General features: G+C 46.8%; 1 protein-coding gene across 6 annotated transcripts in view; it reads left to right on the top strand.

Moving 5' to 3' along the window:
* Positions 1–7,973, top strand: part of PRIMPOL (primase and DNA directed polymerase) — a 585,691-nt gene extending 577,718 nt beyond the window's left edge. For all 6 annotated transcript variants that reach the window (XM_085641903.1, XM_085641905.1, XM_085641902.1 and 3 more), the window contains one exon: positions 6,649–7,973. In XM_085641903.1, coding sequence (XP_085498029.1) covers positions 6,649–6,966 — 318 coding nt within the window. In that variant the 3' untranslated portion in view covers positions 6,967–7,973. The remainder of the gene's footprint in view (positions 1–6,648) is intronic.
* Positions 7,974–15,603: the final 7,630 nt, after the last annotated feature.

Below are 15,603 nucleotides of genomic sequence, written 5' to 3' on the forward strand. Positions count from 1 at the left end.
TTGTGCCAGGCCAGACCTGTGCCGTTTGCTTTATTTATTTGCAAAGTGCACGTTTCAAATAACTTGACATGCGTACGGAAAAACGAGAACTGTGGTAAAATCCTTATTCACAAAGACAGTATCGGAGAACTGTTCCGTGCACAAGGGTCAGTTCGGGTAGTCACTCGGATTATTTCCCGTTGCATAGAAGTGAGTGGTATAGAAGTGGAGTGGTATAGAAGTGGAGTAGAATGTGCTTGTTCACCCCAACTAATGTGGACAGTCTCAGAGTTGTAACAATACCTTATTTTATTTTTAAGGTTTTGCCTGCACAGCGCTTGCAAAATCTCTTGTATAAAAAACAGGCCTTTGCAATGCAATAGGTCTTGCATTTGCGAGAGAGAGTTTAAGCTAGTGGCATTGTAAATGACAATGCATTTTATGTATCTGTTTTGATACTTAACACATAAATAAAAGGCATTGTCAATCTACAATGCCGATAGCTCAAACTCTTGTAAAAGCGAGACATGTATAATTTCAAAGACGCGGCCGCCATTGTACTGGGCTGCTTGGAAAGTGAAAGCGTGCATGGCACGCTGAATGTTGCAGGAAAGCAAAATATAGCTTACAGACTAAAGACATACCCTGTAACAAAAGAAGTAAAAGGGTCAGTCCTCATGGGAGGTTACAAATGAAGACAAGGCAGTGCTAAGGAGGGACTAACAAGCCTATTAACAAATCAGAAGCCAGCATTTACCAAGGACAATGACACGAGCCAAAGAAAAATATAGGCAGACCTTCAAGTCCATACTCGAATACAGCAAGCCTTGCAGAGCAGTGCATGTGCTGCCCAGGATCGACCTTTAAAAAAAAAAAATCACAAGAGAGGCTTAGAGTCCGCCCATTACTTAACTTTATCTACCATTAGCTGGCACCCACATCACTCTAGTTTCCTTGCTTACTATTGGTCAAAACCGCCTCCTTGTCTCCATCTTCCTCCTGGACATCGAGTCTTTATCTTACAGTGGAGACTGGACCAAATACTGCTTTCAGTGACCTCCTGAAGTACTCTTCTTTTTTTTTCTTTTTTATTCACCCGCCCTCCTCTCACTTTTAGTTGCTTTTTAAAACTCACCCCACCCCACCTCAATTATTTGTAAATTCCCCCGCTCGCCTTTCTTTTAAAACGCTGCCATCCTCCTTCTCTCCCTAAACCACCCTTCCGCAATCTATTGGCGCTGCCAGAGCTATTTTAAAACTATTTTCTAACAGTCCTCTCTGGGACTCCTATGGATTGCGATTGCGGCAATGCTGGTACAAGTTATTTTTTAAATGTGTTGAGATTCAGTAAAACCGAAATGCAGATGGAACACAAAAGGTGTTTTTTTGTCTTTCTTTTACCGATCATCATAATCTAGCACTTCAGTTCAATAGCTGTAGTCGAAGTGAGTCACGACTGCAGCTTCCAGAGTGCATTTGGGTTCGTTTTGTGTAGCGCAGTTTAAACTACCCTACCTGTAGGCTCTAAAGCAGGAGGAAAGGGCGTTTCTACCTGTGATGCAGGGTGCCATCTAAGAGCTCATCCTCAGGGTCTTAAATAATCAGGATCGGTTCGAGTCTCTAGTTCAGGGGTCTCCAACAAGTAGCTCGGGAGCTACTGGTAGCTCGCCAGTACCTTCAAAGTAGCTCTCTGAGGTGAAGTCAAGCCCAGTATCAATTTTAGAGTAGGTGCCTATTAAAGAAGGCAGCACAGATCATCCAAAGACCCTAAGAGTGACAGCCAGCCAAATTTATCACAGTAACTCATTCTAACACTCAAACACACACTGTGCCAGCTTATAGGACCTGCAACATGACAGTCTGTATCCAATCTCAATATAATTAAGCCACAAGGAGAGTGACCATGTTGCAGTCCCTCCTTTATCAGTCACAACATGTGTGTGAACAGTGCACCATCAAAAAAATATGGCAGCAGTAGCCTGAGCTGTGATCAGTGCTGACCCACCAAAGTGTGGGACTGCAGGAGTCGGAGTGAAAATGTGTCAGTTAGATGCATGATCAGCTCAAGTCCTGAGGAGAACAGGGTATGATCCAGACCAGAGAAAATTAAGAGACTCATCAACATTTATGTGTGTGCCCATAATAAACACTATTGCTTCCTGAAACTATGCCTGGTGCCAAGAACCACCAAATATATATGCTAGCACCAACATAAGAGTGTTATATTTGGCATAATTGTGTCCATTCCTGACATAATAGTGCCAATGGCATAATTATGGTCATCCTTGACTATTTTAGTATTTTTGGTCTAGTTGTGGTATGCTGGCAGCCATCATAGACCTACTCTGAGCATGACTGGCCTACATGTACCTATTCCTGGCATTTTAATGGTCATGACTGATATGTGATCTTATCCCTGATCCTTCTGGTTTCCAGCCTTGGCACAACTGTGGCCCTAGTATAATGGTGGGCATTACTGGGATAATTCAGGTATCCGTGGTGCTATGGTGAGCATCCATTATGATATAAAGAGGTAAGCCACAATGGTCCACGGACCTGGGTAACGAACGGTCCTAGACTTCTTTAAAGCTACAATTCAGTTATGAAAAACATTCATTAGTCAAAGGGCATCCGGTACATATAGAATTAGCATTGTATCATTAATGTACCACCATTTTCTTTACAATGCAAACAAGTATATCCTCAAAAGACACAAAGGCACAAAATATCGCTCCAATAGTGACGGTTTATTAGTTAGTTACTTTTATAACAGATCACCATATTCAATGCTACAAATAGAGAAAGAGGTTGGTCCAAGGGGAGTGTGAATAAGGAAAGTGCTCGTGAAGTAGGACAGATATAAAGGAGGAGAATCCAAAAGGCAAATTCAATAACCAAACAATTACACATTCTGGTATCCTTAGTAAAACTGGTCATGGTTCATAGTAGCACCAGATTTACAGATAGGCCAGTCCCTTATGGATTTACAAATATTAATTTCTTGATTTTCTGATGATGCACAGAGAACATTCATCGGTGAAAAGGCAGGCTGGGATGATATCAGGTACAGGCCCACTGGGGGAGAGTGTCGACGTTTCGACCCTGGTGCAATGAGGGTAATTTATATCCTCTGCAGGCAGGTCTTCCTTAGGGGCTGTATCCTGACTGTACCTCACCCTAGGTTGCCTCCCCTCCCACATCCTGAGGAAGACCCGCCTACAGAGGATATAAATTACCTTCATTGCACCAGGGTCGAAACGTCGACACTCTTCCCCCAGTGGGCCTGTACCTGATATCATCCCAGCCCTGCCTTTTCACAGATGAATGTTATCTGTGCATCATCAGAAAATCATGAAATGTAAAGAAAATGGTGGTACATTAATGATACAATGCTAATTCTATATGTACCGGATGCCCTTTGACTAATGAATGTTTTTCATAACTGAATTGTAGCTTTAAAGAACTCTAGGACCATTATTTCCTATGCCAATGGTGAGCTGGTGAGCATCCATGGCATATGACTGTAATACCTGGGAATTCAAAGTAGTCTGTCCATATGAGGCATTTGTACATAGGAGTACATGATGATAATGTCAAGCTGATGGTTTGAGACTGTGCATTTCTCAAAAACTTAAAGGCAGTTTTAGTTTTCAAAAATTGGGTTTCTTCTGGAAAATTGAGTTTGTTTGCCCACAGTGGAAAGTAGTATTAGATAGAAAAATTAGCATTTTCAGAAACTGGTGAATGATAATTCAAGTTGAGCTGGGGAGACGTACTGCTGTGCTCACGTCCTTTGTGCCACTGGGCATGTCAAGATTTGAATGTTATTACATAAGTCAAGGGAGGCATTTAATTTTGAAGACCTTTTTCCCCGCATTTCTTGATATACTTGAGTGGTAACTACTGAAAATCTTGTTTTGGGTGGTCATAGTGTAGTCACTATTTTATAGGTATAAAATTTGCTAGTAGCTCGGAAAGACTTTCCTTGAGCAGAAGTAGCTCTTACTACAGAAAAGGTTGGAGACCCCTGCTCTAGTTCCTGGTGTACTATTAACTTAAAGTATATACATTACATGACTTTTCTGACATATAATAACAATAAAACATGTTTCTATAGTGCTTGCTGGCAGTGTTTTCTAATGCTGTAAATAATAAGAATACTGACTTGGTTTATGTATAGTGCTTGCTATGCAGAATGTTATTTCTCAGCACTACGGGTGACTTCAGTGCTCCGCGCTATCTTGTCTTCAACATTCAAAATGCGAGTTTTCTTCAATCCTGCGTCTGCAGACATAATGTTCCTTCTACTCCCCTCCTTCATACGTCCACTATTTTGTGCGGCCAGACTTTTTTGGGTGAACTCAGAATTGGCTAGGTGCAGCAGACAACACGACACTGACACACACTCATGGAGGGAAACAGAGGCAGAAGAAAATCCATGGGGGAGCAGCTGTTTCATTTCAGACGAATGGGTGAACAAGCAGAGTCCGTGTTCGGAGGCCTTTCGGGAACCAGCATTGGCAAAGCCAATAGATTTTGCCTATGCAAAATCTTTCGGCTTTGTCCATTTCTTTTACCAGTTGCACAGCGGTTGAGCTGCTGTACAACATAGCTAAAAGTAAAAATCAAAAAGTGCTATTGTGCGGACAATCCTGGGCGCATCATGGTGCTTTTTTAAAAAAACTTTAACCCATGTTGCACAGCTGCTCAACTACTGTGCAACATGTAAAAAACATTAACAAAACCAATAGATTTCACATAGGCGAAACCTGTTGTCTTTGCCAATGCGTGCTTCACTTCCATGCACCTCCAAACCTTTACTTGTAAGACTCAAGCACGATTTAAGATATAAGATATATAGTAAAACTATTATTAATGGGGTATGAGGGAAGAAAAGTGTTTTCCACATGAAGGAAAATAAAATGTCTATTTTTTTTTGTGAATCAGTCAAACAGTGATCTCATTCCCTTACCGTCTGGCAGGTTCTTCAGAATTCTATTTCAAGTGCACAACTGGAATTGCTAATTGTGGGGATTGGCTCTCCAGACTGGCTAAAAACTGAATAAAAATGAATATGAAGTCTAAAACCCCTTGCTTCTATTTCTTTAAATAAAAATAAAAAAAGTAAATCTGCACCCGTAGTTTTAGGACCTTTCAAGTTGCATGGGTGTATATGTACTTATTTCAGAAATGTACACAACTCTTCCAGGTTGCACCTAGAACACTGCACCAGTTGCAGCTTTCCAGGTGTACTTTTGGAAATGGTTTTTAATTTCCATTTTTGAATATAAGACTATACAGATGTATATTCATGCATGCAAAAACAGTGCACTTTCTAAATTTCGTTTTTTTCCATCAGTAGGAAATGTTTTTCAGGCGGAGAAACCTCTTGCCTTGGGATACCACCATTTTTGAAAAATAAATACTCTGCTGTAAAGTCCTAAAATAAATAATAAGGGGTGTAAGTATTTTAGACAATGCAGTCATAAACAATGACATCATAGGAAGTGATATCACAGGAAGCAAAGTCACAGTTCGATCATGTTCAATAGGAAATTGGCTATAATCCTTTCCGTGCACACCCCGCTACCTCCGTGATATATCACATAGAGCGCTTACTCTCCCACTAATTTCTAAAAGAAGGGGTCGGATAATGGCTTGTGAATAACCACAAACATAAAAGTTTGTGGATGTGCACAAACCTCCAGGGCATTCTCTCCCTGGAATGTCGCTATTCACCCTCAGGAGTGCATGTACTCATATAGAATCATCAGTGTGAGTACATCCATTTGTAAGTGCAAAATCAAGTTTCCTGCTCTGGAAGAGTGGTTTGCACCAGTAAGTCAGGTTGACTTGCATTTGTAGACACTTTTTAGAATGAGGCCCCATGATACTCGCTGGAGCGGGTTTGTTGCATACTGAAAGGCAGAGTTTTCACCTTATATTATGCACATACAAAGATACTCCTACACTACATTCAAGCACGGGAAATTGACCCCCTCTGACGCTCAGAAAAGCACCAAATAAAAAGAAGTGTAATTTATCGCAAGAATCAGCCAGTTTATCCAGGTATGACTTCACCTAAGAGAGATGCTGGTTTTCTGTGGGTAGACTAGGGCTCATTTGGATCTCATGCGAGACAGAGCACCTTTCTGGCATTTTAGTTTCAACAGTTTGTTCACCTTTTCAGATATATTAGCGCAGTGGCATTAAATAGCAGACTACTTACAACTGTCTTTTTATTCATTAAATTATATTTAGGAAGTTTATCATTACCCAAATGAATTCCAAAACCCTTTTTAGCGATTTATAGAAAAGATTGAAAGGTATTTATAAAATGGCAAGTTGTCCAGTAGTCCCAATCGTTCAGGAAAGTGGGGCCAGATATCTGGCATTTAATCCTGCTCTTCGCTGTTGATGGGATCCACTGGCAGGCAAGGTGGGGTCCACGGGCAGTTGTGGAAAATAAAAGCTATGACTTTCCAAAAACGGTAAAAATAAAATCATTATGAAGGTAGGCTCTAAAGATCTGCCGTATAAAGTCACAGAATATGATCAGTTTGTATCTGCGGAGCCTATTTTGTTTTTGGCCAAAATAGTTGGGAAACCTGCTGTTGTTTTATGTACTAGGGAAACTGTTACACTGATGTCTTTATGTTTTTACGCTAGGACCCAGAAGATAAGAGGTTTGTTATGGATGAAGATGGAAATATTGAAGAACGTAAACCGAAAATGAGCCACAGTTCAATGCAACCAGAAGATGAATCCATGGCTGACCGCAAGAGTGACCCGGAGCACATTAGTAGAGCATGTCCCACCTGGGAGGCTGAAGATGATGATGATGCTTCTTTTGTGGAAGCGACAGAGGATGCAGAGTTAGTGGAAGCTATAAGTTGTGAAATGGCAAAGTGGGACTGTGATCCAGAGGAAGTACCAGATGAAGTCCTTTTGGAAGCTGTGCAAAAACACGAGGTTTCTAGAGAGTAATTTGACACTTTCGTAAAAATAATGTCCTGGCTGCATATAGGGATGTTTCCTGATGCTGCCTATCTTTTTTTGCTTTCAATTTTACTGCAGCTAAAGAACAGCAAACTCGCTTAGAACCATTCTGTTTTAAATGATGCATTTCATAGAAAAGAAGGGTCTCTTTTATGAGGCCCCTAGCATCACTTTTTTAACGCTCTGGAGACGTAATGTGCCGCAGCATATTTACAAGGCCACGCAAAGCCACTTTACGTGGCTTTTCATGGCCTTGTAAATATGTGCCTCTTTCACGCAGAACACTGCGTGAAAGGAGCTTTCCATGGGTTTTGCTGTGGGTGTTCCCACGCAACACCCATGGAACCTGATGCATTCCCAGATTTACGGGGAATCGTAAACCTGGGAATGCGTCAGATTCTAACGCCTCCCCAGGGGTGGTGTTAGGGAGACGTAACAAGGAGAAATATCCTTATTTCTCCTCGTTTTTTCCACTTTCTATGCGTGCTGCATTCTGCAGCACATATAGAAAGAGGAAAACACCTCTAGATATTATTTTTGTGCAGGAAGAACAAAAACAATTACCCCTACAGCGCAGACACCTTTGCACCATGGCACAAGGATGCCTGCGTTGGCGCATGGCAGCCAGTTGTGCAACGGCACTGGGGAAAAGGACAGGAATGCGCCATATCTGATAGATACAGCACATTACTGCCTTTTTCTTTTGATGCAGCACAGCAAGATTCCTTGTGGCACTGTCCTGTGCCAAAACCTCGTAAATGAGGCCCGAAACGTGCTGTACGTGTTCATGAAGTACATTTTAGTTTATCTTCTTGTAGATCCCTTACCAGATTGTACTATAGTTTGTTGCATCTTGCTGAACCACTGTAGAATACATTTAATGAAACAGTCTCTAAACTGTGCCAGATTATCTCATCTGAACTTTTTGTACATTATTATTTTTATTTGTCCTTTCCGTTATGTGAAATGAATTAAAAATAATGTTTGTAGAGGAAGTATGCGTCTTTTCTGTAAGCCACCATATATCGAGGTGAAGGAAAGATGTACCGTTGTCTTGATAATGGAATTGCTAACTCCTGTAATACAAGGGGCTTATACTGTTAAGAACGTTGCATGTGCTTAGTAGTGTACACCTGACAAACAATTTAAAATGATGACCTTACAGCGACATAAGAGTCCTGATGAAATCAAAGAACTCCCCTGGCATTCTGTCTAGTATCTGAAATTCAGATATTTATGTAAGTCAGTTCATCGTATACTGCCAGCCTGTGGAAATGTGCCTTTTAATGAGCACACCGGTGCAGGGGTCACCCTTATCTTGTCCACAGGGCTGTAGACCAACAACATAGAGATTGGCACTGAAGCTGGAATTCAAATAAGTTTATTAATCACTCATGAGTGGGACTACGTCCACACATCACTCTCAAGTGCTGCCTGAGGTAGTACATTGAATACACAGACCACGGTGCTTATATACACACTTTGTTGCAGAGTAAGCATGTAGATACAAATAGAGGGTACAAGCCTACACATAAATAATTACAGCCAGATATGGGCAGATGGGTAATCACTTAGTCAGCAAAGTGGGAGGGGGAACAGAACTGTTTACAACAGCAGAAAATAGTTGACAGCTACATCTTTAACCAGGTGCATTTTAGCAGCTACAGACCTTTTTTCAGCACATACATTGCTTTGGTTCAGTACAGAAGGAGTTAACTAAAGAGGGGGCGTGGCCAAGCAGGCTACGATGGCAGCTGTGGTCTGCTGAGGCTCCGCGATCGGGCCTGCATTTTGCCCGTTTTCAGGCGTTGTTCTCAGCGGCGAAACCTGATTTAGACGCCGGAATCTGCCCTGCTCCCATTGATGCCCTCACCGTGTTGCCACCGAGGGACCAGACCGCTGCAGCCCCGAAGGTGCTGGATCAGGGCTCCGAGCCACAAGATGGCGGGTGCGCATCCCGGGAGGTGTATCTAGCCAGCCTGGACGAACACCTCGGGACCCGCACTGGCTCGCAACCACAGCCGACCACCCGCGACTGAGGCGGGAGCCGCAATAATAAGCGCCTGCAGCCAGCTCCGAGGAGACGCGAGAGGGGACAGACAGCCATCTTGCATCAGACGCGGACTCTCCCGGACGGCGAAAGGTCCGAGCCAGGACTTCATTGGTGAGGCAGCCAGGGGCGGTGCCCCCCCCCCTCGCCGGTGGTCCGAGAACAGGGAGCCGACTTTCGCCCTCAGCTCAGCGGTGATTCCCTGGACGGGTCCCCCCCCCCCTCGGCCGGGGCCGACTGACTCCAAGATGGCGCCCAGAGTTCGCCGGCGGGACTCGAATTTGGGGATCCTGTGAGGCGCATCTCAGTGGCAAAGAGGTGAGCGGAGCTCTCCTACCCCCACGCATATAAGAGAGCCCATAGCTGAACGGCTCACAGAACTGGGAGCATCAGAGCCGAAGGCTGCCTGACCTTAATATGGCGGCATAGTCTCCATATCTGTCACTGCATCAGGCAGCGCACCAGCACCAACAGGGAGGCACGAGACTCGGACCCTGCACCAACAACGACCCCCGCACTACCCCCGCCTATCGGGCTATGCGCAAAGGGCGCTTGGGCCACTCTGGAAGTGCTCACCACTGGCGGTGACGGAGACACCGGCGGGGGATCCCTCTCTCTCCGGACGGCTGCACCCCCGGTGCTTGGTGAGTGCAGGCCCGCAGACCGCTGGACCCGGCGGGGAGCCTCTTTTTCAGTGGATCGCATACCCCGCTCTCCGCACCAACGCTTTCATCACGCGCAATCTCCCTAGCCGCTGCCATGGGGAAACCGAGGGTGACCCAACAAACATCAGTGCCCGAGATGGCCCCGGAGAACATGCCGAAGACCCGGACATGGGTAAACGCTGCTGTGCCACAGACCGACCCCATGATCTCAGACAAACTAGACCAGGTACTGGCAGCCATCGAACTCTCCAGGGTGTCCATAGAGGAACTGCTCGGTACCCTGGCAACAGACATTAGCCTTATCCGCGATGACCACCGCAAACTGGCGGACAAAGTGAAAGATGGGGAAAAGACACTGGCCGACCTGCAACCCGTAATCAAGACGCACCAGAAGACGCTACAGGATGTCCTGCACCGCCTAACCCTTATGGATGAACGCACAGATGATTTGGAAGGGCGATCGAGGCGCTGTAACATTCGCGTGCTGGGTTTGCCGGAGGGAATTGAGGGCTGGAACCCGCTGAACTACATGGAGGCATGGGTGAAATCCTTCACCCCAGAGACGGACCGGACGGCATTCTTCTCCATTGAGCGCGCCCACAGGGTCCCGGCCCGCAAACCGCCACCAGGAGCTGTCCCGAGACCGATGCTGGCGAAGTTCCTACATTTTCGCGACAGGGATGTGGTGCTGCGAGCAGCAAGCGTGGCAGGCCCCCTACAGGTGGAAAATAAGCAGAGAATGGTATTCCCGGATTACGCACGTGCAGTACAGCAACAACGGTCTTCGTTCTTGGATGTGAAACGCCGACTCCGAGAGAACAATATCCAGTATTCCCTGCTCTTTCCAGCTCGCCTCAAGGTCATCCAGAACGGCTCTACTGTCTTTTTCACTACTTCCGAGGAAGCAAATGATTGGGCGGATCATCAATGCCCACAGCAATCCAGAGCCGAAATTACACGAGACCCCACCCTTAAAATACCGCGAACCTGGAGACGCACCCAGAAGCAGCAATGCGGCAGAGTAAATGGCATGACCAGGTCACGTACCCAAGACTCTCCAGACCTGGAACAAATCGTGAAAGAACGACGGGAGGCCCAGCAGGCAGTGATCGACCTTCAGGCATCCCCCCTACAGAGGACATAGATCGACCCCCGCACATTTTTTCATCAGAAGGGGAGAATGACAGTGATGGAACATTATCTGGCGAGGACTCGATTACACCCCCTCTGGTCACTCCTCAAAAAGCGGAAAACATCCTAGATGGACAAACGAGGACCCTCTCGGCATGAGATGTGCTTGCTGAGAAATCTGTGAGGGCAGGTACACCCGGAACTCACTAGCTAGATACACGCACCATAGCCATTTCACGGCATGCCCTGAGCAACGCCCACAGATCCTACAAAGGCCCGATCCGCGATTGGCCTCGCGCATACACACTGCCGCCCCATTATATATTGTTACACCCTCCTCGCTAGGGAGAGTAGGTTTGGACGTATCGTCCTCAACGATGGGTATTGGGACTGTTTCCCCGACCTCAGTTGTACGGTTTGTTATCCCAGTTCAACAATGCCCCAACCCCCCTCATGGAACAACATACACCCGGGAACTCGAAATACATAGATGACCGGCGCGATGGGTCGCGCATGCCCTCACCCGACTAGGGAGGTCTCGATTACCATGCTCCACCAGACACATGTTCCCCTTTTGTTGCGCACTGACACCGAGCCATGGCAATAACCATGCAACACACTGACATCAACAGCCTCACACTCCATGTCAGAGGACTCCACACACCGAGCAAACGGTATGCAGCGTACTCATATGCAAAACGCCACAATGTTCGGATAGCATTCTTACAGGAGACACATCTCATCGCGACAGAGGTGGGAAAACTACAGACTAAATGGCGCGGCACTATATGTGCCACGACATCATACGCACGCGGGGCACTGATCTGGGTTCGGCCGGGAACTCCTTTTCAGGAATCCAGAGGGTGGTGGATAAAGAGGGCAGATACACCTTGTTAGAGGGACTCCTCAATGGGCAAGTAGTACTCCTGGGTAGCATATACGCACCAAATGTAGAGCAAGACAAATTCTGGGATCACCTCACCGGGATTCTGGCCCCATTTGCCTCCATTCCCTGGATTTTAGGTGGGGACTACAATTGCACGTTGGACCTTGCCCTCGACCGCTCCCACCCCCCTCCCGCACACTCTCCCGCCTCCGGACAAACCGAAAGATTCCGGGCCTGGATTACACAATGGGCGCTCACTGACGCGTGGCGAATGCGCCACCCACAGACCCGGCTGTACTCATTCCATTCCATCCCACATAACCTACGAGTCCGCCTAGACAGATTCCTAGGCTCAGCAGCGATTTTACCCAAAATTAGTCAAACGGACTACATGGGCAGGGTCATATCTGATCATGATGCCCATATCCTACGGTTAAACTGGAGACCCCCACACCGCCCCCCCCCGTCCCCACCTGGCGTCTACCACGGGACTGTTTATCAGACCAGGTCTTTAGGCACGAACAGGGACGTAGCATCCAAGACTATTTTGCACACAACGCAGGCACAGCTTCCTCAACATTAGTGGAGTGGGACACATTCAAAGTAGTGGCCCGTGGAGAATGTATTAAACAAATCACAGGGGTCAAACGAACACTAGAACAAGCGCTCACCAAGGCCAAACAACAACTTGCCGCAGCTACTAAACGGCACACCACATCTGCCAAAGGGGCAAAGCGGATGGCCACAGCAAAAACAGAATACCAAGCCGCCTGCGCTGATCTCCGCCGGTACAATTTTAGATTGTATGCAACCCGGATGCATAAAGAAAGGGATAAAACAGACACATTGTTGGCATGGCTAGCCAAGCAGGACGCCGATGTGAAGCCCATAACAGAAATACTGGACCCCCAGGCCGAGATTCTCTTAGCGTTCCACTGCTACTATGCGGAGGTTTACACATTCCGGCTCCAACTACACAGGCCATAATAGATTGTTTCCTCGACCCTTTGACAATACCCAAAGTCAAGAAGATGACGGATAGGACGGCCCTAGATACGGCGATAACCTCCACAGACATAACCCAAGCCCTGCATGCCCTAGCCCGTAACAAGGCACCGGGATTAGATGGGCTCCCGCTGGAATATTACACAACTTTCTCCCCACAATTGGTCCCTCGACTAGTAGAGATGTTTCCGACCGTGTTAGAAATGGGAGAGCTGCCGAGATCCCTAAGGGAATCCGTAATCGTGACCATCTTAAAGCCACACCGCGATCCGCAACAGATGGCCTCCTACCGCCCTATCACGCTCCTCTCCGCCGACTGTAAACTCCTCGGGAAGATATTAGTGGACAGATACACACAAATTATACCTAAACAAAGCAACACCAACGACGGTAAAGTATATACAATAATTTTATATGTGTGGTGCAACAACTTCCAACATCCGTCGTTGTTGGATGTAAAATGAGTCCAAAGATTTTTACATAACGGAAGGTGCACTCAAAAAGAAGTCCAAATTGATACATATATTCCAAAATTGCTTTATCTTCCTTTATTTTTAGAGATAGCAGACAGCCAACGCGATTCGTTCCTTTAGCACAGGAACTTCTTCAGGGCATCATGCCGCCCGTTACATTCTGAATCCGAAGATTTTTTGGTCCAACAAAGGACTTCTTTATTCATCTGAGGGATTACTCTCTGTAAAACATCTTTAACCTCCTGTGAGGGGTAATATCTAGACCTTCGTATTTGAAGACGTTTTTTGAATATTGAATATTTGATGCACTACACAGAGTTGTGAACAGTTTGACTTATACTAAAACTCTATGGAATGATTATATATTCACGCAACTACCAATACGCCCTGAAGAAGTTCCTGTGCTAAAGGAACGAAACGCGTTGGCTGTCTGCTATCTCTAAAAATAAAGGAAGATAAAGCAATTTTGGAATATATGTATCAATTTGGACTTCTTTTTTTTTTTTTTTTTTTTTTGAAAAACCTTTATTGACATTGCAACCAAAGACAAGTATGGGCCTACAACCCTCGGGGCCGGCCGCTAAGCAGTTAAAGTAACAGCAAGCAAATCTTAATCACACGCAGCACCTCGGGAAGCAGATTCTCCATGCTAGTATACTCTAGTCCAGTGAACAGCCCAAAGGGGAAACCAGGATATAAAAGGTTTTCATTTTACAATAAGGGATAGAAGGATCAGGTGCCAATCAAGTTCTCAGCAGCGAAAAATGGCAGGCAGAGTAGTGAACGTCAACAATGAACAGCAAGCTATCAAGTCACTGGCGCTGAAACAGGAGGTTCAGGATGTGGAGGAATGTCACGAGCCGTTTGCGCCTGCAGTCCCCTGCCCTAGGACCCAGAAGACATCACGGAAATTGAAGCACAAATAAAAAACAATGATTGGCAACGAAGGAAACCTACCGTACTGACCCCAGAAAAGAAAGACAAAGAAGAATAAGAGAAGAAAAAGGAGGCCATAGGAACAAAGTAAAGGACTAAAGAAGCCCCTCCCCCAACCCCCCACCCTGCACCTCTGCAGATGACTACGGCCCCCCCCCCCCGCAGTGTGCCTGTCGCCCCAGAACCAGACCCGAAATATAGAAGAAACAGAGAAAAAGGGGAAAGAGAGGAAACCCCCCCTAACAGAGAAGGGGAGAGAGTAGTAATAAACTGGAGGAGGGCCTTCAATCATGCCCCTGGCTTCTCCCTCCCGCACAATATATTCCTCCCCAAAACAAACAATAAACAACCAAAATTCGACCATGTCTAAGAGAAATGGGGAGCATTATTCACAGCCTACACTATTAGTTATGCCGTGAGAGCACACAACCCCCAAGCCCGCCCGCCTATTAAATGACAACCTCTGAAGGATCAGCCTTATCCTTGGCCACGCTTTGCGAATCCACCAATGCATACCCAGCGACCCATTATCATGTCCAAAGTTACAAGGAAGAGGAGCGTCCAAAGAAGACCAGGAAGGGACACACACATGTAGGGAGAATGTCTCTGAACACCAACACAGTCATCGTCATGGAAGATCACCTTTCCCAGTACTGCCCCAGGGCCTGCGCCGCACACAAGGTCCAGGAAGGAGGAATCAGCCAGAGCAAGCGACCGCTGCGGGAAGATCGCCCGGGTCGCCGGAGGCCGCGCATGGGACAAAGTCACCACCTTCTGCTCAAGTCCAAAATCTCCGGACCAGGCCGACCCCACAGCCAGCCGACCACCCGCTGCCACAGTGTCCGAAATTTCCAGCTGTCCCTTATTCACAGAGGCGGTCACGTTACTTTCCTCCTGTGTAGGGTGAAGCAGATCCTTGTGTACCTGGGGACAGGCAGACCGCAACTGTTCCGACGCTGACGCGATACCATCCAGCTTCCTCCCCAATACCCGGGCGCCGTGAACCAGGGTGAAATGAAGGGCTCCGAGAGCGTCGAGAAGGTCACCGTACCCCAGCACAGCCCCCTGCGCTCGCTCCGCTACGCTCCTCCGCGCCACACACTCCCAATCTTGCTGTGACCCAATGTACAGGATGATAGAGTCCATCCCATCAAGATGGCCGCAGGGCAGGGCCACCCCAGATGGGAACCGGGACTCAGGCACAAGCGCATCAAGTTCCATGGCACTGCAAACAGGGTTCCGGAGGCAGGCAAAATATGCATCCAGTGTGTGGTCACAGGTAACAGTCGTTCTCCTCCTGGGCCAGTGCCCGCGAAAACCGGGAGCAGCCCGCGCAAATCGGGACGAGCCACAGGCCGCGTCAGATCAGTTCACTGGCGAGGGCCCAGGCAATCGCCGAAAGACCCTGGAATCGTCACCCCGGGTATGCACCCGCTACGCCACGCTCGATGGTATGAGCGACCACAGCGAGATTCAGGC

The sequence above is a fragment of the Triturus cristatus genome, chromosome 2_2 (genome assembly GCF_964204655.1).
Source record: "Triturus cristatus chromosome 2_2, aTriCri1.1, whole genome shotgun sequence".
In the NCBI taxonomy this organism is placed as follows: domain Eukaryota; kingdom Metazoa; phylum Chordata; class Amphibia; order Caudata; family Salamandridae; genus Triturus; species Triturus cristatus.